General features: G+C 44.4%; 1 protein-coding gene across 2 annotated transcripts; it reads left to right on the top strand.

The window, feature by feature from the left end:
• Positions 1-7,961: 7,961 nt before the first annotated feature.
• Positions 7,962-27,066, top strand: LOC138946231 (zinc finger HIT domain-containing protein 1-like). Of its 2 annotated transcripts, none has more exons than XM_070317756.1 (5): positions 7,962-8,023; positions 8,170-8,340; positions 8,534-8,619; positions 10,880-11,064; positions 26,741-27,066. In XM_070317756.1, exons 1-5 carry the CDS (start codon positions 8,002-8,004, stop codon positions 26,760-26,762), a joined length of 486 nt encoding a protein of 161 aa, XP_070173857.1. In that variant the 5' UTR covers positions 7,962-8,001; the 3' UTR covers positions 26,763-27,066. The 2 variants fall into 2 exon arrangements, with proteins under 2 accessions (XP_070173857.1, XP_070173858.1); XM_070317757.1 differs by having other exon boundaries at positions 10,895-11,064; positions 26,741-27,065.
• The last annotated feature ends 269 nt before the right edge of the window (positions 27,067-27,335 follow it).

Below are 27,335 nucleotides of genomic sequence, written 5' to 3' on the forward strand. Positions count from 1 at the left end.
ACAAACTCTAACCATTCACACTTTTAAGTATTTGAGTGACTTATATACCGACATTTTTACTTCTTAGTTTTAGCACAGGTGTAGGAAAAAATCATGAACCAAAATGTTATTTATTTTTTAATTTAACATTTGTTTTACAAATGTGACCATGGTCTTTCAAACATACAGTAACATTAAACATTGTTATGTTAAAAAAAAGAAAAAAAGAAAAAAAGCTTTTGTGCACAAATCAGAAAATACATTGTACATTTTACCTACAGGCCAAACAGTGTCCGTGGCGGCAAAGGACCTATATTTTTAGATCAGTCACTGTGGCAATTTGTCAAGAACAGGCGCTTGCATTTGGATGTGTCCACTGATAGTAGGTTTGGTCAATCAGAATGATGAGGAATAAAAATGTATGACAGTTTGTTATGATGACATGTAATTCACATATGCTGAAATGTAATATTATACATGATATAATATTATTATGGCTGTTGCCATGACCATGAACCCCAAGAAAGGTTTAATGTTATGTAAAATCAAAATACCAAAATCAAGCACCTATTTATCTGGTCTACGGCGTGTGTGTTCTGCTCTCTCTTGGCACACAGCCACAGGTCAAAGCAGAGGTTAACTTGAGTGCGCGTGTACCTAGCGGGTGATTTCTATTAGGGCCTTTTACAGCCGGCAGACCGCGCGCCGAGTTATTTCGAGTTACTCCCCTTGGGTACGGGCAAACTCGCTGTCGAAGCCACGCTGCAAACTGAGGAGTAGATTGTGTGTGTGTGTGTGTGTGTGTGTGTGTGTGTGTGAAGTAAAGGGGATGGTTTGCGTCCTGATATTAATCAAGAATATATTTTTCGGGGAACAAAAATGTGATGTATAGCTCCCAACTGTAACAACAACAGCAACAACATTATGAAACAAAAGCAAGACGAAAACGCAGTGAAACACATCAAAACCAACAGCTAACTTCGAGTTTAAGTCACTGCAATAACTTGTCATAATTCCAGACGTTATCTGGTGTTTTGCTCACTGCGACAACTTGTTTAACACGATGTGAATAGCCCTCCGTAATCCCAGCGAAAACGTCCAAAACGCAGACACCAAAACTCGATGTTTTACCGTGTTATGCATAATACTAACATCTCAGGAATGTTATTGCGTTACGGCAGTTTTTCTAATGTGACATGAATCGCATAGGTATAATGCCACACAATTCAGTTGATTAACGTGATGTTTGATGTTATATGCCGAGTTAAAGTGCCAAAACGAGACTTTTCGCCCTGTGGCAGAAGTGGAAAAGTTTTTCGTCTACACCGCGGAGGTAAAACCGACACATAGGCAGACAACCTACCTGCACACTTCCTGTATAAACTGTGGATAATCGTCAGCGAAGGTGGGGGACATTCTGCCGCTGGAATTTTGCCAGTGTCCGGGGGGGGGGGGGGGGGGGTGTTAAGTACTTACATTTCACAACTTAGGCATGTTATTGTTATTGTTAGTATTGTTACTCCTCACTGAAACCAAGTAAAGCAGGCTGTTCACCCTCAATAATGCTTTTACTGTATTAGTACTGTCACAGTATGTTTGCATGCAAATATTAGTAAGCTTCCATGAAATATTGAATATATATATAATTTATATCCATTTCACAGCACTAGGATGGGATGTCTGGCACTTTGAATCACTAACAGAAGCACTGCCTCTTCCATACCCATCTCCTTTTTGAAAAGAGTATACCTATGGACCAGTGAATGGTTACATTTTAATGATCATATGGGTTGCTCTGATTTTATTCAGGATCAGGTACGTTTGTTTTTTTAACCACACAAACACTTAGACAACAATTATCAGAGTATGAGTTTTTCCGCGTGTTGATTTTTATTTAAATCCAAGTCACAGCTTCTGTTTTATGATGAGTGATGTAGTTTGAAACACTTGGACAACAATTATCAGAGTATGAGTTTTTCCACTTTTTGATTTTCATTTAAATCCAAGTCACAGCTTCTGTTTTATGATGAGTGATGTAGTTTGAAGTGTTGGTATTAAATGTTCACTGACAGTCATTCTGTGCTGGTATTCCCATTTTCACCTGCAGGGTTATGAAATATATGGGGAGAAACTTGGTCAGTAAAATCATCTTCAAGCGTGAACTGATAATTGTCTCTGTTTAAAATTACAATGTATTTCCTGAACACACCTTGACAATGACCCTTGCGTGATTTAAAACTGCCTGCTGTGAATACTGTTGTCATACTATGAACTTTCTTTTGAGAAAAACAAAAAGAATGAAAAGCTTTTAACTAGCTTGTGAATGAGCCTCTTACTTCCATGTGGGGCTATAGCTGCTTTGAACTATTTTTAATGCCTGAAAAGGATAGTGATGGAAATTACTAGTTTAATGTCAGGTGTGACATATACTATTGATTGAACTATTTTTTTTATTAATCTGCAATTTTGTTACAACCTACTTTGTTTATTTGGTGACAAGCTAGTGGGAGGCACTTTTTAGACTTTTAAAATGTCAGGTATGGGAATTGTTAGCAAAGTTTCACATTTTCTGCAGTTGAATCCATATTTCCACAACAACAAAATGTATGGTCTTATGAACAAAAACACATACTTTCTGTGCTTGTTCGAAGGTAAAGACATATTTCTTTGTGTTTGTTAAAAGAAAAACCTCTTAATTTTGTCTGTTGTGAAGGAAAAGTTTACATGGTTTCGTCACCCAACTTACAAAATTTGTCCCACAAAATGGTAGGTTTTTTTTCTCCACTTTTTTTCCCTTCAGTTGCCATGTCTAAAATGTACACATTACGTAAAATACTCCATGTCAAAATCCAAATGTTTAAGGCAATGTGACAATTATTTTAAAATATCATTACACTATTCCTATAGCTTTGCCCAAATATAATGCAAGTAGGGGAGGTAATTGTTGATCCATATATTCATCTTAACTTTTTACGCATATGGACGTAACTCCTTAAAGCCATATGTACTCGATGACTATACACGCTAATTGCTTTACCAACAGCTGGAGACATGCTAAATTAAGTTCCCTGCAAAATATTGTGGTCTAGGACCCCTTCAATGTTGAGATATGTTAATTTTCATTTTGATCTGGATCGTCCTATTTATAGATTTGCCAACAGAGGTAGCGTTGACGCAAGGGAAATAACTCCGCGTCTTTGTTTACATCCAAAGTTTTTGAGACTCTAAAACAAGCTGTAATGCATGTACATGGTCCGCGCATGGCGACATATCGTCATTACATGGTCTTATGGTGCGTTTGACATCGATTATGGGCAAACTACACTTTGTAAACACGGGAGCGCGTACATATGCCTTTAACTTGCATTATTTTTGTGCAAGAGGATGCATCTCAAGATAGTTGATATTTTCTTATTCCCAAAAATAACAACAATTCTGTCCAAGCAGATTTGTTTTTAATTTTTATTTACAGAGGACCATTGTCGAATGTATATGGTTACTGTTGAATGAACATTTGAAATTGATTGGCTGATTACTGGTTGTTTTTGTTTTGTTTTGTTTTTTTACTACAGTATGAAGTTATTATATCTATTTTCTTTCATCGCAAATAAACATCTTCCTTTCTGCATACATTTCACACCTCATTCACGTATACAACTAAATTCCATACCAAATCATCTTGCATTTTGTTCACCTCTTTCTACATTTCTCTAAACATTTTTATTTCAGTAGTCAAACACCTTTTCTTCCTATGTGGATGTTCTGTGATCAATGGATGGCGCAGACTAACATGAACATGTGCTAGAAAAATAATGTAAAATGTTTAAATGTAATCTAATGTCAGTTGTGGGCAAACACTTAACCAAAGTTAAAACGTGACCTCAAAAATGGGGTAATATGCAAAAACTTAAAAAATATATCAATATGTGATGTCATGTTAAAGCTGTCTGCAAGCAGATTTCTACACCTTCTCGTGTCATGGCCTATCCGATTCCTTATATCTCAAAGTGTCTTCCACTTAATTTTCAGTCATTTGGCTGCAATCAAAGGAAACAACAAAAGCAACGAAAAAGTTTTTATTTTACTGCGTTTTAGTGAAACATGCAGCCAATAAACATATATTCACTTGCAAAATTATACAACAAACTGTATCAATACATGTTTGTCACATTGCATTCCAAAAAAATTATCTACGATACCAAACCTAGAAAATAAACTGTACTTACATGTATGCGCGTCTATCTAACCGCACCTGGGATAACTGCAGTGAGTCGTCAAAAATAGTGTTTTTTCTGTGCGTTTTTTTCTCAAATAATGCAATAACAGCACACACATTTGCTTGCAGAATTAAACAACAAATTTCACTGATACATGTTAGTCATTTTGCATCCAAAAAGAATGATCTACGACTCCAAACATTGAAATATAAACTGCACTTATATTAAAATATTCTGTCAACACGTACTTCAGTTTAAGGCCTAAGTACTTAAGCATTTAGGGTCGAATCTACTTCCGCTATATTCGAAAGGGTGTGCTTGCCAGCTTCTTTAATGCAAAAAATTGAAAATATTATTCATGACGTTGCATTAAAAAAAAAAAAAAAGCTTTCAGATCTTAGAATGTCATTTCATGTTTAGACAAAAACTTCAAATTGTTAAAACATGTCATTTTGGGGGGGGGGGGGGGGGGTAAAAACTTAAAAAATACTGAAATTTCATGTTGCAAATGCCTTAGTGGGCAAAAACTAAAAAATGTTAAGGTGTGACTTTATTTAGGCACATTTCAACTCGCTTCTCATCAAGGATAGCAAAAATGTGATTCAAAAATGTTCTTATTTGTATATTACACTATTTTTTTCCGATCAAATTAATTATTACAAAAATTGTCTAAAGTGACAAACTATGAAAATCATGCATTAAAAAAAAAAAAAAAGCTTTTAGAGCTTTCTGATGTCGCTGTAACACTTTAAAGCTGCCAGCATGCAGATTTCTACACCTTCTCGTATGATGGCCTATCCAATTCCTTATATCTCAAAGTGTCTTCCACTTTATTTTCAGCCCCGTAGAGCAAGTCGTTTGGCTGCAATCAAAGCAAACAATAAAAGCAACGAAAAAGTGTTTATTTTACAACGTTTTTGTCAAACATGCAGCCAATAAACAAATATTCACTTGCAAAATTATACAACAAACTGTATCAATACCTGTTTTTCACATTGCATTCAAAAAAAATTATCTACGATACCAAACCTAGAAAATAAACTGTACTTACATGTATGAGCGTCTATCTAACCGCACGTGGGATAACTCTGCAGCAGAGCGTATATTGCACGCTCTGCTCCGCAGTGAGTAGTCGAAAATAGTGTTTTTTTCTGTGCGTTTGTTGTAAATAATGCAATAACAGCACACACATTTGCTTGCAGAATTAAACAACAAATTTCACCGATACATGCTAGTCACATTGCATCCAAAAAGAATGATCTACGACTCCAAACTTTGAAAATAAACTGCACTTATATCAGAGACATCTCTGCTTACATCAAACAGGGCCGGACTAGGCGAAGAGGAGGGGGGGGGGGTTGCCAGTGGTGGCCCAGGGGGATGTCCCCCCTGGCGGCAGGGGCGGATCAGTTCATTTTATGACTGGTTTTTTTTCAAAAGTATATTGTGAAGATATGGGTGTGAAGGCGCGAAGCGCCGAGCCGACGGCGCGAAGCGCCTAGCTTGCTAGGGGGGTCCGGGGGCATGCCCCCCCGGAAAATTTTGAAAAAAAGGATGCAAAATGGTGCAATCTGGTGCATTCTGAGGATGATCATTACCAGTTTCAGGCAGCAGATTTTGTCACTGATTAATACCCCAAAAATTGAAACTCAATGTAAAATAAAGAAATGCATACCTCATTCAATATTTTTATTTTTTGGCTGGGGGGGGGGGGGTCCGGAAACCCTAGAACCCACCCCCCCCCCCCCCCCATCGTTGTGGGGGTTACGGGTAGGTCATATTCTGAGATAGGAAAAGGGTCGCTCCTTGCATGAAACGGCATAAAATAAGCAATAATAAAAAAAAAATTAAATAAGTAAGGTACATGTTTAGGCTAGGGGGGGGGGGGGGTTGCGCAACCCCCATAACCCCCCCGGTAGTCCGGCCCTGTAAAATATTCTATCAACCCGTACTTAAGTTTAAGGCCTAAGTACTTAAGCATTTAGGGTCGAAACTACTTCCGCTATATTCGAAAGGGTGTGCTTGCCAGCTTCTTTAACAAAAATATTCATTTTGTCAAAATAACATGGACGCCTGTTCATTTTGAATGAACATTTTTCTTGGTCAATCTGTCAAGCAGTCTCTGATAAAACAAGGGATATCTATGACTGAACGCACTGCATCACCAAGACAAAACAGCTTCGTCAATACACGCAGCAAGGAAGTCGCTCAATTTTTTCGTGCAACACGCAGTCAGTGAAACTAACACTGCAAGAATAGCGAAATAGCGTACTGCGGTAAGCAGGGAAGCGCGCTTTTCTGTATTCTTTTTAACTTTCTGAGCTTGTTTCGAATACAACATATTATATTTATATGTTTTTGGAATCAGGAAATGATAAGGAATAAGATGAAATCATTTTTGGATCGATTTCTTAAATAATAATCGAAGTACTAATTAACCTATTTTCGTTAATTATGATCACATTTTAAGAGTAAACATGACATATGTATATATTTTTAGATTCAGAATTTGATGAAGAATACGATGAAATTAATTTTTAATCTGTTTGCGAAAAATCGATTTTAATGACAACTTTAATGAGCAAACTCATCAATTAATTTTTAAGCCTCCATGCTGAAATGCAATACCCGAGTCCGGGCTTCGTCGAAGATTACTTGACCAAAATTTCAACCAATTTGGTTGAAAAATGAGAGCGTGACAGTGCCGCCTCAACTTTCACAAAAAGCCGGATATGACGTCATCAAAGACATTTATCAAAACAATGAAAAAAACGTCTGGAGATATCATACTCAGGAACTCTCATGTTAAGTTTCATAAAGATCGATCCAGTAATCTTTCGGAATCGCGTTATACACACACACACACACACACACACGCTGAGTTGGTAGAGCACTGGATCGGAAGGTCGCAGGTTCGAATCCGGGCCGGGACGGACACGGGTCAACTTTATATGCAGACCCAGAGACGGAAGCCATGTCCCACCCCCGTGTCATCACAATTAATGGCACGTAAAAGACCTTGGTCATTCAACCTGGGTAGCGCGACTCCGTTGCTGCTAGCTTTCCACTGGTAGGAAGCGACTCGAATTTCCCAGCGATGGGACAATAAAGTAATGAAAAAAAAAATATATATATATAGATAACTCTCGCTTTATACTCCTTTGCACATATGGGTGGCCGAGTGGTAACGCACTTGCGCTCGGAAGCGAGAGGTTGCGAGTTCGACCCTGGGTCAGGGCGTTAGCAATTTTCTCCCCCCTTTCCTAACCTAGGTGGTGGGTTCAAGTGCTAGTCTTTGGCGGATGAGACGAAAAACCGAGGTCCCTTCGTGTACACTACATTGGGGTATGCACGTTAAAGATCCCACGATTGACAAAAGGGTCTTTCCTGGCAAAATTGTATCGGCATAGATAAAAATGTCCACCAAAATACCCGTGTGACTTGGAATAATAGGCCGTGAAAAGTAGGATATGCGCCGAAATGGCTGCGATCTGCTGGCCGATGTGAATGCGTGATCATTTTGAAAAAATTCCATCTCACACGGCATAAATAAATCCCTGCGCCTTGAATATGTGTGCCTTGAATATGTGTGCGATATAAATTGCATAAAATAAAAATAAGATAAATAAAAAAATATATCCCTGCGCTTAGAACTGTACCCACGGAATACGCGCGATGTAAGCCTCATATTGATTGATTGATTGAGTGTGTATTTGGAGCGCTTCTCTCCCTTTAGATATTTGTGCTTTGCTGATTGTACGGTAACAGAACACGTCAGGGTTACTTCCCCTGGACTTAAACCAGCATGGCGGACAAACGCGAATCTGGTGCGTATGCCGGACTATTATTCCTTGTTTTTAACAAAAGAGGGAGTGCCTTATCCTATCGGCAAGTTTTGTTGCATTTGTAGGCATTAATCTGTTTAATAAACGTGTGCTTTTTGTGTAACTCGTACTTAATGTTCAATTTTCAGCGCGTCAAAAGACGGCCGAACAAAAGAGGGTCTTGGATGATGTTTCAAGACGCAGAAGACAGCGGAAGGTGCTGGAAGCTCTGGAATTCGACAACTTTTCTGAAGATCCTCATGCAGACCTGAAGATGAGCAAGAAGGCTCCCAAATTCGAAGAAGCCATGGATGTGAATGGTAAGTTGTGCAATATTGTGTGTGCCGTGTCATCCCTCCTCTGCAGTGCAGGCCACCACACATGGTAAACCTTGGTATTAGTATCAATACTCAGGTATGAAATGAAAATTTGCTGTTATATATATTATAATATGCGGATTTGGAAATTCCTTTTATATAAAAGTGTTGCTTGAATGTTCTGTTATATTTCTAGGTCCAAGCAGCAAGAAGAGACGGAAATCAAGGGGTGATTTCAAACAGCGCTACAGGAAGACTTTTGCAGCTCTCCTTGAAGAAGAGGTTCGCCTTAAATTTTGTTTGATTCGTTGATGACACAACCATTTGTCGAAAGTAGCGTAGGCACCCGGTCTGCTCCCCGCCTAAAAAGGCCAGTGCCGTTCCGTCTTCGAGGGACTGCGTGGGTTTCATTTCGGAGTTTTCCTTCTCCTAGACGAGTTTCCTTCCATGGATGATGAGCCTCCTCCACCCTCGTTTTGAATTCAGAGTGGTCTTCTCTTAGGATAGCTGCCTGCCAGGGTTGACGAGCCTATCCTGCCTGGCTATTTGACCCATAGCTGGGGTAAATTTTGTTTAATTTGTAACGTGATCTGACAACCATAGCTCTGCCTCATTTAATAAAGATTCTTAGTAATGGGCTCAGTGTAGTTGTGCAATAGGACAGAATATCATGAGTTATGCAGAAACAGCCTCCTATTAACACAATAACACATATAAATGTTTGATGTGACTCTTGTTTATGACCTGAAAATTTGAGAAAATGAGGTCTTGAGAGGGAGTGAGTTTTTAAATGCGGGTTTATTTACAGTGGCTATCAACAGAAACACTGAAAAAGCAAGGGGGTGGGGTGGGGGGTCTTCTTCTTTTTTCTTGTTGTTCGCCTTTTACACTTGGAGTCAAGCCCTGGAATGGGTGGGGGGGTCTTCTTCTTTTTTCTTGTTGTTCGTCTTTTACACTTGGAGTCAAGCCCTGGAATGGGTGGGGGGGTCTTCTTCTTTTTTCTTGTTGTTCGCCTTTTACACTTGGAGTCAATTCCTGGAATGGGTGGGGGGTCTTCTTCTTTTTTCTTGTTGTTCGTCTTTTACACTTGGAGTCAAGCCCTGGAATGGGTGGGGGGGTCTTCTTCTTTTTTCTTGTTGTTCGTCTTTTACACTTGGAGTCAAGCCCTGGAATGGGTGGGGGGGTCTTCTTCTTTTTTCTTGTTGTTCGTCTTTTACACTTGGAGTCAAGCCCTGGAATGGGTGGGGGGGTCTTCTTCTTTTTTCTTGTTGTTCGTCTTTTATACTTGGAGTCAAGCCCTGGAATGGGTGGAGGGTCTTCTTCTTTTTTCTTGTTGTTCGCCTTTTACACATGGAGTCAAGCCCTGGAATGGGTGGGGGGTCTTCTTCTTTTTTCTTGTTGTTCGCCTTTTACACGTGGAGTCAAGCCCTGGAATGGGTGGGGGGTCTTCTTCTTTCTTCTTGTTGTTCGCCTTTTACACGTGGAGTCAAGCCCTGGAATGGGTGGGGGGTCTTCTTCTTTTTTCTTGTTGTTCGCCTTTTACACTTGGAGTCAAGCCCTGGAATGGGTGGGGGGTCTTCTTCTTTTTTCTTGTTGTTCGCCTTTTACACTTGGAGTCAAGCCCTGGAATGGGTAGGGGGAATTCGACTGATTGTATAAAGAATGTAAAATGCAACTAGTTCATCATTATCTTCAGGGATCGTGAGAGATGCTTGTTCGGTTCTAACTTGTTGGTGTTTCTGATGTTAGAAAAATACATCAGCATAAAACTTGCTCACTTTTTGTCTAGTGTTCTTACTTGTAGAGAATCCTAAGAATAGTTCTCTAGCCATTCCTGTTTAAGGTCGTTCAAATAAATCAGTTGTAAAATGCATTTTACTTTTGTCTCAAGGTGATTGTAAAATAAATCAGTTTTATACAGCAGAACCCCCCTTTTAAATCCTAAAACAAATCTGAGAAAATTTCGTCTTAAAATGGTGGTAAATTTGCAACTGTTATGAACAGAAAATATAATATACTAATTTAACTAAAACATGAAGGTCTTAAAAGGGGGAAGTAGGGTTTAGCCGGGGAGAATACGGCAATGGGACATTTGTCCCCCTCGACCAAATTCCGATGGGACATAGTCGAAGGCAAGAAGCGCCAAAGAGGCCTGTACGTGTTTTGACCAAAGATGCAAAATAGTGCAAATGGTGCCATCTGAGAATTAGTCGCTGTATCATGTTATCTGTGTGTGTGTGTGTGTGATCCGATGTAAAGTGTACATTTGGTGGCGCAGTGGTATGTAATCTCAATGCGCCCTTTGACGCACTGAAGGGAATTGTGATGGGACAATTTTTAGATTTAATGCGCCATTGGCGCAGGGCGCACTTGTAAATGAACCCTGGGGAAGTCTTAAATTGGGGGGGGGGGGGGTCTCAAAAGGGAGTATGATACGATACTGAAACTGAAAAGTTTTGTTTAAGCCAAAAGGGAGTTCCAGTGAGCACATTTTAGTTTCATCTCAAACTGCACACGACTCTAACCTACTGCCATTACTTAGTACCTGTCCTCACAGCAAATGGTGAACCGAGAAGGGGTGACCTACTTCTCCGCCTCGGCCCCTCCGTCTCCCCTTCCAGAGCGACATTTCTGTGCTGTGTGTGGGTTCTCCTCCAACTACACGTGTGTCCAGTGTGGGGCGCGCTTCTGCTGCATCCGCTGTCTGGGTACACATCAAGATACGAGGTGAGCTGTTCTTCTTGGGTGATGTGAGCACTATATGACTACATGTACCAGAGAAGAAAAAAAAATTAATCAAAAGAAATAAAAAAAAACTAAGACCTAAACAAAAAATCTGAGGGAAAAAATTAGGTCTCAGGAAGTAAACCAAAAAATGGGGTACAATTTACTGAGGTTGTGAACAAATAAAATTCTTATATGAGGCAGGGTCTTAACAGGTGGGGGGGGGGGGGGGGGGTGGGGGGGGGGGGGGTGGGGGGTGGGGTGGGTGTGTGTTCCACTGTGTGATGTGCATCAGGTGTACCGGTGAATAGGTCTTGGTGGACAGGTCCTGGATACAACGCATCAAAATACTGGGTAAACCTCTTGTCGTCTAAATTCTATTGAATCGACAAGTGTCAGTAGCTCAACTTCTGTTTGTGTTATGAGGATTGTGTGCAGCTGTATGTGTGTATAAAATAATGATAATGCAAGTTATAATTACATATTCTTACGCCGAATCACATGATTTGCATTGACCCACTTCGATGCTTAGGTTATGATAAAAGCTACCCCGTCTAGGTATAAGGGGAGCAACCCCAACTAAAAAAGTGACTGCACCAGCATGACTGGCACCCTGGGTTACGTCCCATGTAGCACACTACGTCATCAATGGTGCTGGTCACGTGATACCCCTTCAATCGACTACTATCACTCAAGGGTGACGGTTGTGTTTGCTTTTGCTCTGGCTGGTTTTGTGTCTACGGCACCCACCGGCCTCGGCCCCCGTCTACTTCTTGCTGGCTTGCAGCTGGTGAGATCGTTCATTTTTTCTTGAATGTTTTATTGTTTCTGCTGTGAATTTCGCATGTCCGTTGGACTCTGAAGTTTTCAGCAGTTGTTTGGCTTCCTCACGGTCGCCATTTGCATTAGCACGTTGTCTGGCTTCTGTTGTTTTAGCCGGGTTCGGTCTATTAACGCTGTCGTAGCTTGCTCTGTAGCTGCCGTCGGTAGCTTTTACGTACGTGCTTATCTATTTGCTTGCTTGCTTCTGAAATGTTTGTGTCTGTACGGACTTTGTTATTTTCAGACTTGTGGCTTCCTCCTTGGTCGCCATTTTTAGCTAGCATGTTGTTGTTATGTTTTTTTTTCGTCCGTACTCGGACGCTTAACTCTTCGTATAGCTAGTTGTTTAGCTGCCTTTGGTAGCTTCTAAACTGGTTTTAGCTGCCCTCTTTGCTGGCTTCTGAAAGGTTGGCGTCCTTTCGGACTTTGCTAGTTTCAGTTGTTTGATTATTTTTCTCTTGGTGCTTACATGGCCGTTAATGAGAATTAGAGGGAGCTAAGGCCGAGGGTTAGGGCTTGGGCCCTGCTAAGCTCTATCCCTCGGCAGCCTCTTATTTTGAAGAACTCCGTTGTTGTTCATGTTGGCACAATTTTAGGCAATTTTTTTTTTTTTTTTTTTTTTTTTTTTTTTACGTTGTTCTGTGCCGTTTTTTATGTTACGGACGATTGGCCGTCTGGCTCTCTGCCGTCCGTTTTGGCCTCTAAGGCTGTCGTTTTACGTCTGTTTCGGCTCCAGAGTCTAGGGCTCTGGGGTCTGCACTTATCTTTTGCTTATTTCCAGAAATAGATTCCCTCGTTCGCGAGGTTTGCCGCGGCGGACTTCGTCGCCAGCTCTGCCCCCCGCCTGGGGGTTAGGCGACGTTCTCTCCTTCAGACTCTGGGTCTTCTCGGACCAGGCTGCTGTCCACCGCGATGTTTCTGGACGGTCCCTTGGGGATCTTCTTCTCCTCTTCCTGGCCGGCATTTGTTGCCTTCCGCTTGCGGTAGCGCAACAGTGCATGTCCCTCCGGGGATCCGGCCACTTCAAGGTTGGTGTCTGCAGCAGCCGTTTACGGCAGCTGCACTTCCGGTTTCCGGAATCGGATGTTCTCCTGCTAGTGAGCGACTTGCGTTCACGTCGGGTCAGAACCTCTCCGTACTCCAGCAGTCGGTTCCGACAGCTGGGCTTCCTGCTTTGGCAGGAAGTAGGGGTTCACCGTCTAGTGAGCGACTTGCGTTCACGTCCGGACCGAACCCCGCCTTACACCAGCAGTTGTACGCGACAGCTGGGCTTCCGGCCGGAAGCAGTGGTTCTTCCGCTCGTGCGCAGCCTGCTGTCACGTCCGGTGCGTCCCACATCTTACGTCAGCAGTCGTCCGCGACAGCTGCTTCCGGCTCAGGCCGGAAGTAAAAGGCTCACTGGCTAGTGTTCGGACTACGTTCACGTCCGGTTTGAGCCTTGCCTTACGTCAGCAGTCGTCCGCGGCAGCTGCGCTTCCGGTTCCGGCCGGAAGTGTAGGTTCACCGGTAGTGCACAGGCTGCTGTCACGTCCGGTTCGGGCCTTACCCTACGTCAGCAGTCGTCAGCGTCAGCTGGGCTTCCGGTTCCGGCCGGAAGTGTAGGTTCACTGGTTAGTGCTCAGGTTGCTGTCACTTCTGGTTCGAGCCTTTACCTACTTCAGCAGTCGTCCGCGACAGCGCCGCTTCCGGTTACGGCCGGAAGCGTAGGTTCACTGGTTAGTGTACAGACTGCTGTCACGTCCGGTTTCGAGCCTTGCCCTACGGCAGCAGTCGTACGCGACGGCTGTGCTTCCAGTTCCGGCTGGAAGTATCGGTTCACTGGTTAGTGCACAGGCTACTGGCACGTTCAGTTCGAACCTTGCCTTACGGCGGTGGTCGTACGCGACCTCTGCGCTTCTGGCTGCGGACGGAAGTGTGAGCTCACCGGTTAGTGCACAGGCTGCTGTCACTTCTGGTTCGAGCTTGCCCTACTTCAGCAGTCGTCCGCGACAGCTTTGCGTCTGGTTCCGGCTGGAAGCGTAGGTTCACTGGTTAGTGCACAGACTATGGTCACGTTCGGTTTGAACCTTGCCTTATGTCGGCGATCGTGCGCGACCTCTGCGCTTCTGGCTCCGGCCGGAAGTGGGGGCTCACTGGATAGTGGACCTGCTATGGTCCCATCTGGTTTGAGTCTGGTTTTTTCGTCAGCAGTGCCCTTTGGGCTTGCAGGCTCCCTGCCTCAGGCGGATTAGCAGCTACCACACACTTCGGTAGTGGGTTCTGCCGTTCTCCTCACTTCCTGTGCCTTTGGTCTTCGACGCCTCTCATCCTCCTCTTAGTCAGGGGTGAAGTTTGGCCGTTGACCTGCAGGAAAGGGGCTTCAGGCTCCGGCCTTCCCAGCTTCGGGACATTAGCGGCTCAGAGGAGGTTGCCTTTGCCCAAGATGTCCCGGAATTTGCTGTCGTCTTTTGCCCCTCTGCGTGCACCTTTGCCGGTCACGCCGGAACTTCTTCTTTGGGGAACGTTTCGAGTCCCCTGCTCTCTGAGCAGACTCTCTTCCCCTCTGAGGAAGTGGGCAGACAGCTTTTGGAACTTGCTTCCATCTCGGAGACACTCCTTTACGGAGTTCTTTGCGCCCTTTACACTCGGTTAAGAGCAGGACGCAGGGGATGCTTTCTCCACCTTTGCTAGGGCGAATTTAGAACGGAGAAGGCCTTCCTCTCTGCACAATGCCCATACGGTCATGTACAGACGGGACTTGTTCCTCGCCCATTCCTAGTTTGTGAGGAATCAATGAGACACCCTTAGTTCTTCACCCTTGGTGGATGGGTCTCTCTTCGGCCTCCTGGCCTCTAAGGCCTCCTGGCCTTCAAGTCCTCCTGGTCTCTGAAGCCTCCTGGTCTCTTAGGCCTCCTGGCCCCCAAGGCCTCCTGGCCTCTAAGGCCTCCTGGCCTCCAAGGCCTCCTGGCCTCCTAGGCCTCCTGGCCTCTAAGGCCTCCTGGTCTCCAAGGCCTCCATGGCCTCCAAGGCCTCCTGGCCTCCAAGGCCTCCTGGCCTCTTAGGCCTCCTGGCCTCTAAGGTCTCCTGGCTTCCAAGGCCTCCTGGCCTCTTAGGCCTCCTGGTCTCCAAGGCCTCCATGGCCTCCGGGCCTCTAAGGCCTCCTGGCCTCTAAGGTCTCCTGGCTTCCAAGGCCTCCCTGGCCTCCTGGCCTCCAAGGAGATAAAGATTTGTAGGGACCTTCAGGTCTCTTCTTTTGCTCTTCAAGCTTTGAAGCAGCAAAACGGGCTCTACCTAAGCAGACTCAGCTTTTTCAGGCTAAGTCCTCAGCTCAGGTTTATCCGGAGAGGTTCTTCCTTTCACAGACGTCTTAGTCTGTGTTTTTTGGGAACAACAGCCGGCATTAGGGCATCCGGGTTTTTTAGCCTCGGCTGGTACAACAGCCATTTCTTCCGTTGGTGGTGGTGGTTGTTGTTTGCTCTTTTGGACTCGGTCCTTGTGGGTCTTTCGCCGATTTAGACTCTGTCTTTCTCTAGCGATCGGACTTGTTCTGGTGTTTCGTCCAAACTTAAGGTTTACTTGAGTTGGCCTCGGAAGTTACATTCAGATTTTACTGAGTTTGCATTGGTTTTAGCAATGCATGGTGAGGGGTCATTCTTGTGGCCTATCACTTTTCTCAGCTTTATTGGCTAACCCTCCCCTTTCGGTGGAGGTCTAGTTAATTTCCTGGTTTCTTGGTGCGGGCTTTCAGCCCAGCATCTTTGATGGCAGGTCTACGGGCGTTCCGGCTCTCAGCCTTAGCTCGTGTAATAGTCTCCTGCCTGGCATGGGCGACTACGGTCTCCGTGTCTCTAGAATTTGTGTCTTCCTCTGTGCGCGCCTTCGTGAGCGAGGCTGGTACTACATATTGTTCATACGAAATGACAAACACAGGTTACAAGCGATAACGCGCAAAAGTACTGGTTTATTATTTTACATCTGACACTAGGGATCAGTAATGTATAGATATATAGTTACAGTACCACGTAATGCGATACTACGTATTGCGGTAAAAAACTTATGGACAGAAAGAAAAAGAGAAAAGAAAACAAATTATTAGACATGGCAAAAGTATCAAAAGCATTAATAAGACACGAGAAGTAAATACAAGAAAAATAAACAATCACAAGACAGGCGAAGACAAACAGACAAGAAAGTTACAATTACCAAACACTCGTTGGTTAGTCCTTCAACAACAATAAAGAGTTACGTTCTGTACGTTCAACAACAATAAAGAATTACGTTCCGTACGTTCAACAATACCATAAGCACTAAGAATACTCAAGAAACTTAGCATACATACGTTTAAAACCAAAATGGCTACTTTCAGAAAAATACAAAACGTTGACTCATCAGGCCAGGAATACAAAGCAAACTGTCATACCAAAAAGTCTAACGACAACGTTCCTGCGTTAATCAAAGTCACAAACAAGATATTTACTCATCCACTTTCCCTCAATAACGTTACAAGAAATAAGCCCGTTTACAAACGATCACCACAGACCGCAAGCTTCTTTTACCTAAATTCTTTTAACGTAAGGCTGAAAAAGTCAGAGAAAACGTTTCACTTCGAACTTCGTTAACCACAGAAAACACAAGTTATCATAAACATTAGCGACTTTCTAGCGTCTACAAATCATTGCTGTACGTTCACAACACTAGAACAGTTGAACACACAATAAAGAAACACTACAACAAGTCAGACTTTCAACTCACGTTATACATAAACAACTCACAAAGTCATTACAAAATGGCGACCAAAACACAACACAAACAAGTAACAACAAAATTACCTTATGCGCTGTGTGGGTTGACCAGCAGTACCAAAACGTGTTGCCTCACAAACGAAGGGCACAAAACGATTCACACTTGAGAAACAACTGTCTCCAAGAACATTACGTTGACGTTAAAACATAAGAAACACTCCGTTGGTTCACTTGATAACCTTCATACGTTTACATCAAAACCAAACGCTTCCTAAAACCCTCAGATCGACTGACGAGACAGGAGTCAAGCAGCGGTATTTATGGAAACAAAAACCTAACATGGAATAGTTATTCAAAAGTCAAAGGTCACCGGATTGACCAACCAACAACATTCCTAAGACAGAATCGGGTGAAACTACTATTTTACAACCAATCAGTAACCGATCACGCACTCCGTGCATGCCCAAAACTTAAAACGGTATATTTAACAGAAAGAACATCAAGGAACTAGCTGACATCACAAAGCTAAAAACACGTGAGTCACACGTATTCTAAAACTTGCAACGCAGATTCGCAGGGCTCACCTCAAAATCAAGACACGAAAAATAGCACGTGAATCTCACGGTGTTCTAAGACTAAACGACGCAGTTTGTGACGCTCCGACCAAAACCAGGTCACAACAACGTGCCACAATAAAAACACGGTTTACTTCTTTTTACATCGTGCAATGACTTGAGCAAACGTAATTACAACAAAAAGTAGGTGAATGCATGCCACATCGGCATGCACACTCCCACCGGAAATTATATTAATATAATTTACTTCAAAAAACCTTTGTACAAACACATTCCTTATATCAAAAGAAGAATAACGCAGATTTAGACATTTCAAATTTACAACTCAAAACCATTGTGTTGCAAAACATTTACACAGCAATATTACGGTTCAATCATTTTCAATGTTTCAACACATCTCGTTTCAACTAAATGCCACTAGTCATTTACTCGACGGCATAAAAAGAACGCACCACTTAAACCATAAATGTCCGTTACATCATCTGGTATAAAAACAAACCGCAACAATCTACAACTGTCAAATTGGAAAAACACTCCAACGTTCAATGTTCTTTCAGTTCGCCTACGCAGCTTTGTCTTCGTGATTTTCACGATCAACTAACACAGTCATTTTGTGAATAGGTCGCTCTAATATGCGACTATCACCAGTGGGACGGCCGTGATTGTCTAGATCCTTTGTTCCAACATGCACTTTCACTCGTCTGACCAGTCCATCAGATCCCGGCATCACTTCGACTACACGAGCCATGCACCACTCTGATCTGCACAAGTTCTGGTCATGCAAGACAACAACATCTCCCACCTGTACGTTTGCCTGGGGATGTAGCCAGACACGACGTTTCTGCAAGAGTGAAAGGTACTGGCTCTTCCATAGCAGCCAGAATTCGTCTGCCATCCGCTGGACACAGCGCCAACGTTTCCTGGCGTACAGGTCTGGATCTTCAAACACACCAGGGGGCGGAAGGATGGCACCTGACTTCATGGTGAGGACGTGGTTGGGGGTCAAAGGGCGTGGTCCATCTGCCGATTCCAGTGACTCGACAGACAGTGGTCGACTGTTCACGATGGCCATCACCTCGTATAGGAACGTACGAAGTGATGAAGTAGTGAGACGCTGGCCTGATCTTCTGAGAAGACCATTCAGGATGCTGCGTATCGTTCGGATCTGACGCTCCCAAACGCCACCCATGTGACTAGCTGCAGGGGGGTTGAACTTGAACTCACATTTGCTTTCCAGCATCTTTGATGTCAGTCGTTCAGAGTCCATCTCCTTCCATGCCAGTTTGAACTCATTGCATGCACCTACAAAGTTCGTTCCTTTGTCACACCAAATGCGTGATATGTTTCCTCGCATGGAGACAACAATGCGTAGGGCGTTGATGAAGGAATCACTTGACATGTCATCCAGGGTTTCAATGTGGATTGCCCTAGAGGCAAAACACGTCACGATCAGCCCGTACAAGATTAATGTCATGACCTTGACGCAGTCATCACGGTACCCTCGTTTTTTCTGGCGTTTCAGGCCCTTCAGATGCTTGACTGCGGCACTTCTGTTGTCGGGGAGGGACGGTTTCTCTGGTCGAAATGGTAAGAGCATCTCGTAGTGACCAGCTTCGTTGACCTTCACGATCTTCTTGAACTTTACATCGTCCTGGGACATGGATCCTGAGTCACTTGCAAAGTCTCTTTCCATAACATGTAATGGGTCAGTACACGAGACTTCGTCCACCTGTACCTTGTAGACGTGAGCTACACGTTCTTCTTCCCTCGATCCTGGCTTGACGATGACGCGCATGGACGAGGCTATGCCATCAAAGGCGACGGAATGCGGTGCCTTGCCGACGATGCTCCAACCTAACTTAGTCTCTACTGCGAATGGCAGTCCTTGGACAACGTTTAGGGGCATGAGGGCTTCAGCGCAGTCGTAGCCAATGAGGAGGCCTGCTTCGCAGTCAGGGTACAAGGGGGGCAGTTTTGGGGACAGGTGTTGGAGATGTGGGTAAGCTTTGACAGTCTCTGAGGTGGGGATATGAGTGGGGTCAACGGTCAGATAAGGTCGTGAGATGGCAGAAGGGAGCCTGACAAACTCACTGGAGGTAGGAGAGCGGACACGCAATCCAGAGTACTTCCTGCCGGAGACCACAGCATTGTCCTCAGTCAGTGTGGAGACCCTGAGTGTAGTCGGCTGCGATTTGGCTTTAACTTCTTCAGCCACTGACTGCACTACAAAAGTGGCGTTGGACATAGTGTCCAGTAGTGCGTACGTCAGCACTTCTACGTTGGGGTTAGAGTCACTGGAAACGAGAACGGGAACGATCATAGACGTGAAACCGATGCTGTTTTCCTCGCTGGCCTTAAGAGCAGACACCGTAGGGGTCGACGATGACAGTGGCTCTTGAACGTCAGCAGCAGAGGTACGGTAATTGTTCTTGTGTTCACTCGCCCCTTTGGTTTCACTCATACTGTTCTGATATTTGAAATTGTCATCATGAAGACAAGTGGGATGAGCCTTCTTGCACTTCTTGCACGTCTGTTTCTGCTTACATTGACGGCTCTGGTGATCCTTGCTTCTCAGACATCCGTAGCAGATACGGTTCTTGAACAGAAAATCTCGTATCTCAACCAGAGGCTTCACTATGAGTTCCTTACATGTCCCAGCGTCATGGTCCGGAAGTTGACAGTGCAGACATGCGGTGACATCCTCTGTCAGGGTTGACAGGTTCGTTGTGAACTTTCTTGGTGTCCCCGATGCACTTGTCAAGCCGAAAACAGGGTCGTTAGAAATGTCTGCTTCGAGGGTAATGAACGACACGAGTTCATTGAACAGAGGATACCTCTTCTTTTCAACCTTGGTTCGAGCAACTGTTCTAGACCATCTGTGACTCATCCAGTCTGGGAGCTTTCCGACGATCTTCCGTAAGTATTGGGCATCATCCAGGATGCTCAGTCCACCAACTTCCTGGGCAGCAACGGAACATTGCTGCAAGAAATCGGCCAGACTTCTGAGTCCCTTGGGATCCTTGCTTTTGACTGGGGTCCATTCGTCCAGCTTGGTCCGGAAAGCTTGCGAAACGACGTATGAGTTGCCGAACCGATTTTCCAGCACTTCCATGGCTCTCTCGTAGGCATCACCTTCTCTCAGCAGAAAGAAGCCGGTCACGGCCTCCTTTGCTTGACCTCCGATGTACCGTTGCAGATACAATAACTTCTCACTGCTGGTTATGTTCTGTCTCTCGATGAGGAACGAAAACGACGACCTCCAAATTGGATATTGGAGAGGGTCACCAACAAAAATGCACGGCTCCTGCATCGGCAAACGGTTGATCATCAGAGCGTCTGATAGGGTTTTGGCGAGAGAGTCCATAGGAGTGTCCTGCTTGGCAGGAGTAGCAAGTGGACGTTGGTAGTACGCAGACGGGGGGTAGGTGGCAAATGGACGATCTGCATGACATTCCTTGTCAAAGTTCATGTACGCAGGGGGCCTTGCGTTTTCGTTTCCCCAAATAACTTTGGGGGTGGTCTGATGTGGGTCCAGGAATGTGGGCACGAAAGGCTCTGGTTTGGGATGTAGGTGGGTATCATAGGGGAAACAGGGTGGGGTAACTTGAAAACGTCTGTGGTCCATGCGTTGGTGACGTTCTTCTGGGAAGTAGGTGTGTCGTTCTTGCGTCTCATCACCTTCCCTTGTCTCTGGTAGGTGATAGGACCAACCTGTGTGGTCGAGATCAGGCGGGCGAGAGCCTGTGACGCTTGTCGTTGAGTGTCCAACGTTGTGCAGAGGCGGCTGACCAGTGTATGCACCGAGAGGGTGCTGCAGTGTGGTCAGCAGCGCTGTAGGCCGCATGGAGGATGTAGTTGCAGCCGTCGTGTAGTTGGGTGTGAAGGGCTCCTGATGGACGAAAGGAGCGCTCGTTCCGACGTGATGGGGGGCGTTGACATCCTCTCTACGTTGAGGTCCGTACGCCTCATAGGTGGCGTTGTTGGTACTAGCGGCACGTGTAGAGGCGTTGACTCCAACGACGAGGTCCACGACAGGTAACGCGTGCTGTCGTGGCTCAGTCGTTGTGGTTCCTGCGATGAAGTTGGTGACAGCAGCGTTGACAGTAGAGATGTCACGGGTGCTGGCGGCGTTGCAGACAGGAACAGACGTGACGTCCAAGGCTGGCTGGTGAGTCCCTTGATCAGCAATGACGGCAGCTTGGCAGACAGGAACAGACGTGGCGTCCAAGGCTGGCTGGTGTGTCCCTTGGTCAGCAATGACGGCAGCACCTGTCCCTATTCCTATCGCTGTTTGTTCATTGTTTAGAGGAGGGGCTACAAGACTGTACAAGGGAACGAAAGGATGAGGGTGGAACCTAGTGTTCAACAAATCAACTGACGGTAGATCAGGGAGATCCTGCTGAACGGATTCACCTTGTTCCAATACTTGTAACATAGCTTGTTGTTCTCTTAAGCTAGTTTTTAATTCGGTGGACTGAATTTGTCTCAAAGCCTTCTTCTGTTTAATCTCTTCAAGAGCTGCTTCAGCTGCGTCTTCGGCCTGTCTAGATGCTATTCTCTCAGCTTCCTTAGCCTGCCTAGCTGCGTCTTCGGCCTGCCTAGCTGCTGTTCTCTCAGCTTCCTTAGCCTGCCTAGCTGCTTCTTCAGCCTGCCTAGCTGCTGTTCTCTCAGCTTCCTTAGCCTGCCTAGCTGCTTCTTCGGCCTGCCTAGCTGCTGTTCTCTCAGCTTCCTTAGCCTGCCTAGCTGCGTCTTCAATCTGCCTAGCTGCATTTCTCTCAGCATATTGTTGTTGTAAGAGATCCAGTTCACTAAACTGAGCTTCCTTTATTGCGTCACCTTCCACTTTTATGGCCAGGGATGCAGCCTCTAGTTTAAGAGCCAATTTAGTGTCTTCAGAGCTAACACTTTTAGAGCGGAGAGACTCGGCGCGAGAAGCTACTTGGCTACCTGATCTCCTGATACCTGACTTGTGGCTAGCTGACTTGTGGATGGCTGACGTAAGGCTAGCTGCTTTATGGCTGGCAGTCTTACCACTGGCTGACTTGTGGGTGGATGACCCAACGCTAGGTGTAACACTGCTATGCCTGGAAGTAGGCTTCTTAGTCACCTGCACGCTAGTCGATTGTCTGTCACGAGCTCGATCAATGTCAAACATAATTGTCTGAACTGTCCTTTGAACATCATCCCAACTTTCCTGAATGGTTTCACCGCTACCAATACTACGAAGACCTTTCTCTATGTCACCAAGATCCTTGTACATGCTCAAAACAATTTGTTTTTGACTGGTTAACGACTCTTGATTAGGAGTTTCTTGGTTAAGCTCTGTTACTACCTCATCAATTGCTCGTTCCAAGAATGTTCGTTGTCTTGCAAAGTTTCTAGTTTTGATCTCAATCTGGTAATCTCTACCTTTTTCAGTAGGCTTAATGTCACGCCTAGGCCTTTGAGAATGTTCATCTTCATCGCCGTTAATGTCATAACCTGAAGCTTCCAATGGTTTATCTGCTGGAATCTCCTCCATTACAATGTTCGCTTATTCAAAAGCACTAAAAAACCTACATAAGGTTTATCTGTTTAAAAAGTAAAATGAATCGATCTGAGGGTCGTTTGGGATAATACACAAAAGTCACAAAAAATGCGCCGGATACGGAGTAGGAAGATCTCTAACCGACAAGTTGATCTACGTTGAACTATGGTTCACTAACACAGTGACAGGTAACAATAAAGTCTTTTGCTGGTTATCAACAGCTACGTTTACGTTCATTGAGCGTCAATAACAAAAGTTCTTTACTGGGCGTCAGCAGCTAAGTTTTTTACTTTAGCTAAAGTTCTTTCACTGGGCGTCAGCAGCTAAGTTTTTTACTTCAGCTAAAGTTCTTTCACTGGGCGTCAGCAGCTAAGTTTTTTACTGGACGACAGCAACTAAAGTTTTTTACTTCACTGGGCAACAGCAAGCTAAGTTTTTTACTGTGCGCGCCTTCGTGAGCGAGGCTGGTACTACATATTGTTCATACGAAATGACAAACACAGGTTACAAGCGATAACGCGCAAAAGTACTGGTTTATTATTTTACATCTGACACTAGGGATCAGTAATGTATAGATATATAGTTACAGTACCACGTAATGCGATACTACGTATTGCGGTAAAAAACTTATGGACAGAAAGAAAAAGAGAAAAGAAAACAAATTATTAGACATGGCAAAAGTATCAAAAGCATTAATAAGACACGAGAAGTAAATACAAGAAAAATAAACAATCACAAGACAGGCGAAGACAAACAGACAAGAAAGTTACAATTACCAAACACTCGTTGGTTAGTCCTTCAACAACAATAAAGAGTTACGTTCTGTACGTTCAACAACAATAAAGAATTACGTTCCGTACGTTCAACAATACCATAAGCACTAAGAATACTCAAGAAACTTAGCATACATACGTTTAAAACCAAAATGGCTACTTTCAGAAAAATACAAAACGTTGACTCATCAGGCCAGGAATACAAAGCAAACTGTCATACCAAAAAGTCTAACGACAACGTTCCTGCGTTAATCAAAGTCACAAACAAGATATTTACTCATCCACTTTCCCTCAATAACGTTACAAGAAATAAGCCCGTTTACAAACGATCACCACAGACCGCAAGCTTCTTTTACCTAAATTCTTTTAACGTAAGGCTGAAAAAGTCAGAGAAAACGTTTCACTTCGAACTTCGTTAACCACAGAAAACACAAGTTATCATAAACATTAGCGACTTTCTAGCGTCTACAAATCATTGCTGTACGTTCACAACACTAGAACAGTTGAACACACAATAAAGAAACACTACAACAAGTCAGACTTTCAACTCACGTTATACATAAACAACTCACAAAGTCATTACAAAATGGCGACCAAAACACAACACAAACAAGTAACAACAAAATTACCTTATGCGCTGTGTGGGTTGACCAGCAGTACCAAAACGTGTTGCCTCACAAACGAAGGGCACAAAACGATTCACACTTGAGAAACAACTGTCTCCAAGAACATTACGTTGACGTTAAAACATAAGAAACACTCCGTTGGTTCACTTGATAACCTTCATACGTTTACATCAAAACCAAACGCTTCCTAAAACCCTCAGATCGACTGACGAGACAGGAGTCAAGCAGCGGTATTTATGGAAACAAAAACCTAACATGGAATAGTTATTCAAAAGTCAAAGGTCACCGGATTGACCAACCAACAACATTCCTAAGACAGAATCGGGTGAAACTACTATTTTACAACCAATCAGTAACCGATCACGCACTCCGTGCATGCCCAAAACTTAAAACGGTATATTTAACAGAAAGAACATCAAGGAACTAGCTGACATCACAAAGCTAAAAACACGTGAGTCACACGTATTCTAAAACTTGCAACGCAGATTCGCAGGGCTCACCTCAAAATCAAGACACGGAAAAGAGCACGTGAATCTCACGGTGTTCTAGAACTAAACGACGCAGTTTGTGACGCTCCGACCAAAACCAGGTCACAACAACGTGCCACAATAAAAACACGGTTTACTTCTTTTTACATCGTGCAATGACTTGAGCAAAAGTAATTACAACAAAAAGTAGGTGAATGCATGCCACATCGGCATGCACATCCTCTTCTCCCTCATCCTGCCATGAGGCGAGTTGGGTCGACTTCCGGTGGGGTGGGTTGCCTGTTAAGGTCACCCTTCTACCACTTGCATCTATTACGGACTCTTGCCTGTTGTGTTCCGTGTCTGATTCTCGGTTCTGAGGTATCAGACGTGTTTGGTTTTTCAGCCAGACTCAGGAATTTTCTGGGCTCGGTCGGCCGCGGAATTTACTTCGGGCCCTTCTTCTTGAGAACTCTCGTTCAGGGAGTCTTAAGGCTGGTTAGCTTCACAGTTTTCTGTTTTTCCTTTCCAGTCTCGTTTCTGTTTTGGGTTTTTGATTTTCTTTCATTTACCTACAAGCAGACTGCTTTGTGATCACTCTGACTTTAGTCATTTCGGTTAGAGTCACCGGTCACATCAGGCTTTGGCCACCGCGTTCTCCGCTCTGCTGGCGGCTTACACTTTTCGTAGGCCGCTTCTTCCTCTGTTTACCTCCCTCTGTGCTTCTGCATGGACTGGTAGTGGACTTCTGGTGACCGTCTCTTCTGAGTTGTTTCTTTGAGTTTGACTCTGGTTTTTTGTACTCAGACGTCTCTCTCTCTTTCTAGGAAACAGGTCACTCCTCTCTGGAGCTGACCGTTATCTCTCCGGCCTTTCGGGCCTCTCTCCATGCCAAGGTTTTTTCTTTGGCATGATTGTCTTACGGTCCTGGGGAAGGTTGGTGCTTTTCATTTATGATCGGTCAACCTTACGCTTAGTCGTTTCCAGGGTTTTTGGCATTTCCTTCCAATAGTAAGGGGGGGGGGGGGGGGGGGCAGCTTGTCTGTCCCTCTACTCGGCTCGGGTTATTCAAGACTTGAGCCCCTTTCTGGGCTGTTTTTTTTATGGTTCAGGAGATGGGAAGAAGTGCTGAGCACAGCTTACGGGCTCTCTGATGCTGTCTTTCGCATTTTTTGCCTGAGCGGCATTGCGACTGTCATTTAGGTTGGTTCTCGGTCCTCGTTCTGTCTTTTGGCAGTGGGCCAGTTCCTGGCAAGGGTTTTAGAGTGAGCTAGATGTTTTCTTTCTCACCGGCTCTTTCCCTGATGTTTGGCAGTGGGCCAGTTTTTTGGCGAGGGATTCTCTTCCCCTCCGCCTTGGCGTAGCTATCGGCTATCTTTCCCCTAGGTTCAGCCCGAGCTCTTTTTCCAGGGCCTGGGCCTCCTCCTCGGCCGTTTTACGGTCTGGGAGGTTGGATGATGTCCTGCACACAGCTTACTGGTGCTCGGCTTTTGTCTTTATCAGTTTAATAGGGAGACATTGCTGCCTTGGGCCTCTTCCTTGGCCGTCTTGCGGTCCCACAGAATGAGCGAAGTTTTGAATACAGCTTATTGGCGATCAGACGATGTATTCATCAGCTTTTATCTGAGAGACATTGCTTCGCTCTGTAACGATGGATCAAGGTCCCTGCCTGCCTTGGTGGCAGCGGGCTAGTGCATTTCCAGAAATTGATGGTGAGTTTGAACTTTTTTGATCTTACCCACCGCCTGGTTGGAGTTATCTGCAAATCATGTGATTCGGCGTAAGAATATGTAATTATAATCGAAAATTTTTATCTAAATTTTGATTTGATTAATATACTTACCCGAATCACATGAGTAATTCCCTCCCTCCTGCCCCGCTCGATTTTTTCATGTTCTATTAGTCGATTGAAGGGGTATCACGTGACCAGCACCATTGATGACGTAGTGTGCTACATGGGACGTAACCCAGGGTGCCAGTCATGCTGGTGCAGTCACTTTTTTAGTTGGGGTTGCTCCCCTTATACCTAGACGGGGTAGCTTTTATCATAACCTAAGCATCGAAGTGGGTCAATGCAAATCATGTGATTCGGGTAAGTATATTAATCAAATCAAAATTTAGATAAAAATTTTCGATTTTCTTTTCACTTAAACGTTGATTAATTGCAGGTGCTTGAAGTGGACAGCCTGAGTGGTGGGACAAGCCCGACAGCTATACTGTGCAATGTCAAACTGCTGAGTGGTGGGACAAGCCCGACAGCTATACTGTGCAATGTCAAACTCCTGAGTGGTGGGACAAGCCCGACAGCTATACTGTGCAATGTCAAACTCGTGATGGATATCTCAGACCTGGGCTTGATGAGGGTTCATGGAGCTGCTGCATTTCCAAGATCCAACAACATGAGGCCTGAAACGGTCCAAGACATACACTGCATGCAGTTGTGTGCTGTATGTTCATTAGAACAAGAGGCGAAGCCATCAAGGCTCACGTAAGAAATCGACAAACAGTAACACAAACTCAATCACACACACACACACACACACACACGCACACACACACATACACACACACAGAGAGAAAGAGCATATAGGTGAAACTGTGCAAGAAAGCGAGACACTAGATCTAGATCTGTCTGCCTGCATGTAGCCTACTTACAAGGACACGACTGCCAACTAGTCTCGGCCCGCTCAAAATAATAATGACCGAGACTGTCAGTACTTCCTTCGCGTGACGTCTAACCCTCTTACGTCATAATGTGACGTC

The sequence above is a fragment of the Littorina saxatilis genome, linkage group LG13 (assembly GCF_037325665.1).
Source record: "Littorina saxatilis isolate snail1 linkage group LG13, US_GU_Lsax_2.0, whole genome shotgun sequence".
NCBI classification, from domain to species: domain Eukaryota; kingdom Metazoa; phylum Mollusca; class Gastropoda; order Littorinimorpha; family Littorinidae; genus Littorina; species Littorina saxatilis.

Bases quoted from the DNA above. Each gene is read 5' to 3' on its own strand.
- LOC138946231 (XM_070317756.1), top strand. From the start codon at position 8,002: ATGGCGGACAAACGCGAATCTG. The intron at 8,024-8,169 runs GTGCGTATGCCG...TTCAATTTTCAG, and splicing joins GGCGGACAAACGCGAATCTG to CGCGTCAAAAGACGGCCGAA. The intron at 8,341-8,533 runs GTAAGTTGTGCA...TTATATTTCTAG, and splicing joins AGAAGCCATGGATGTGAATG to GTCCAAGCAGCAAGAAGAGA.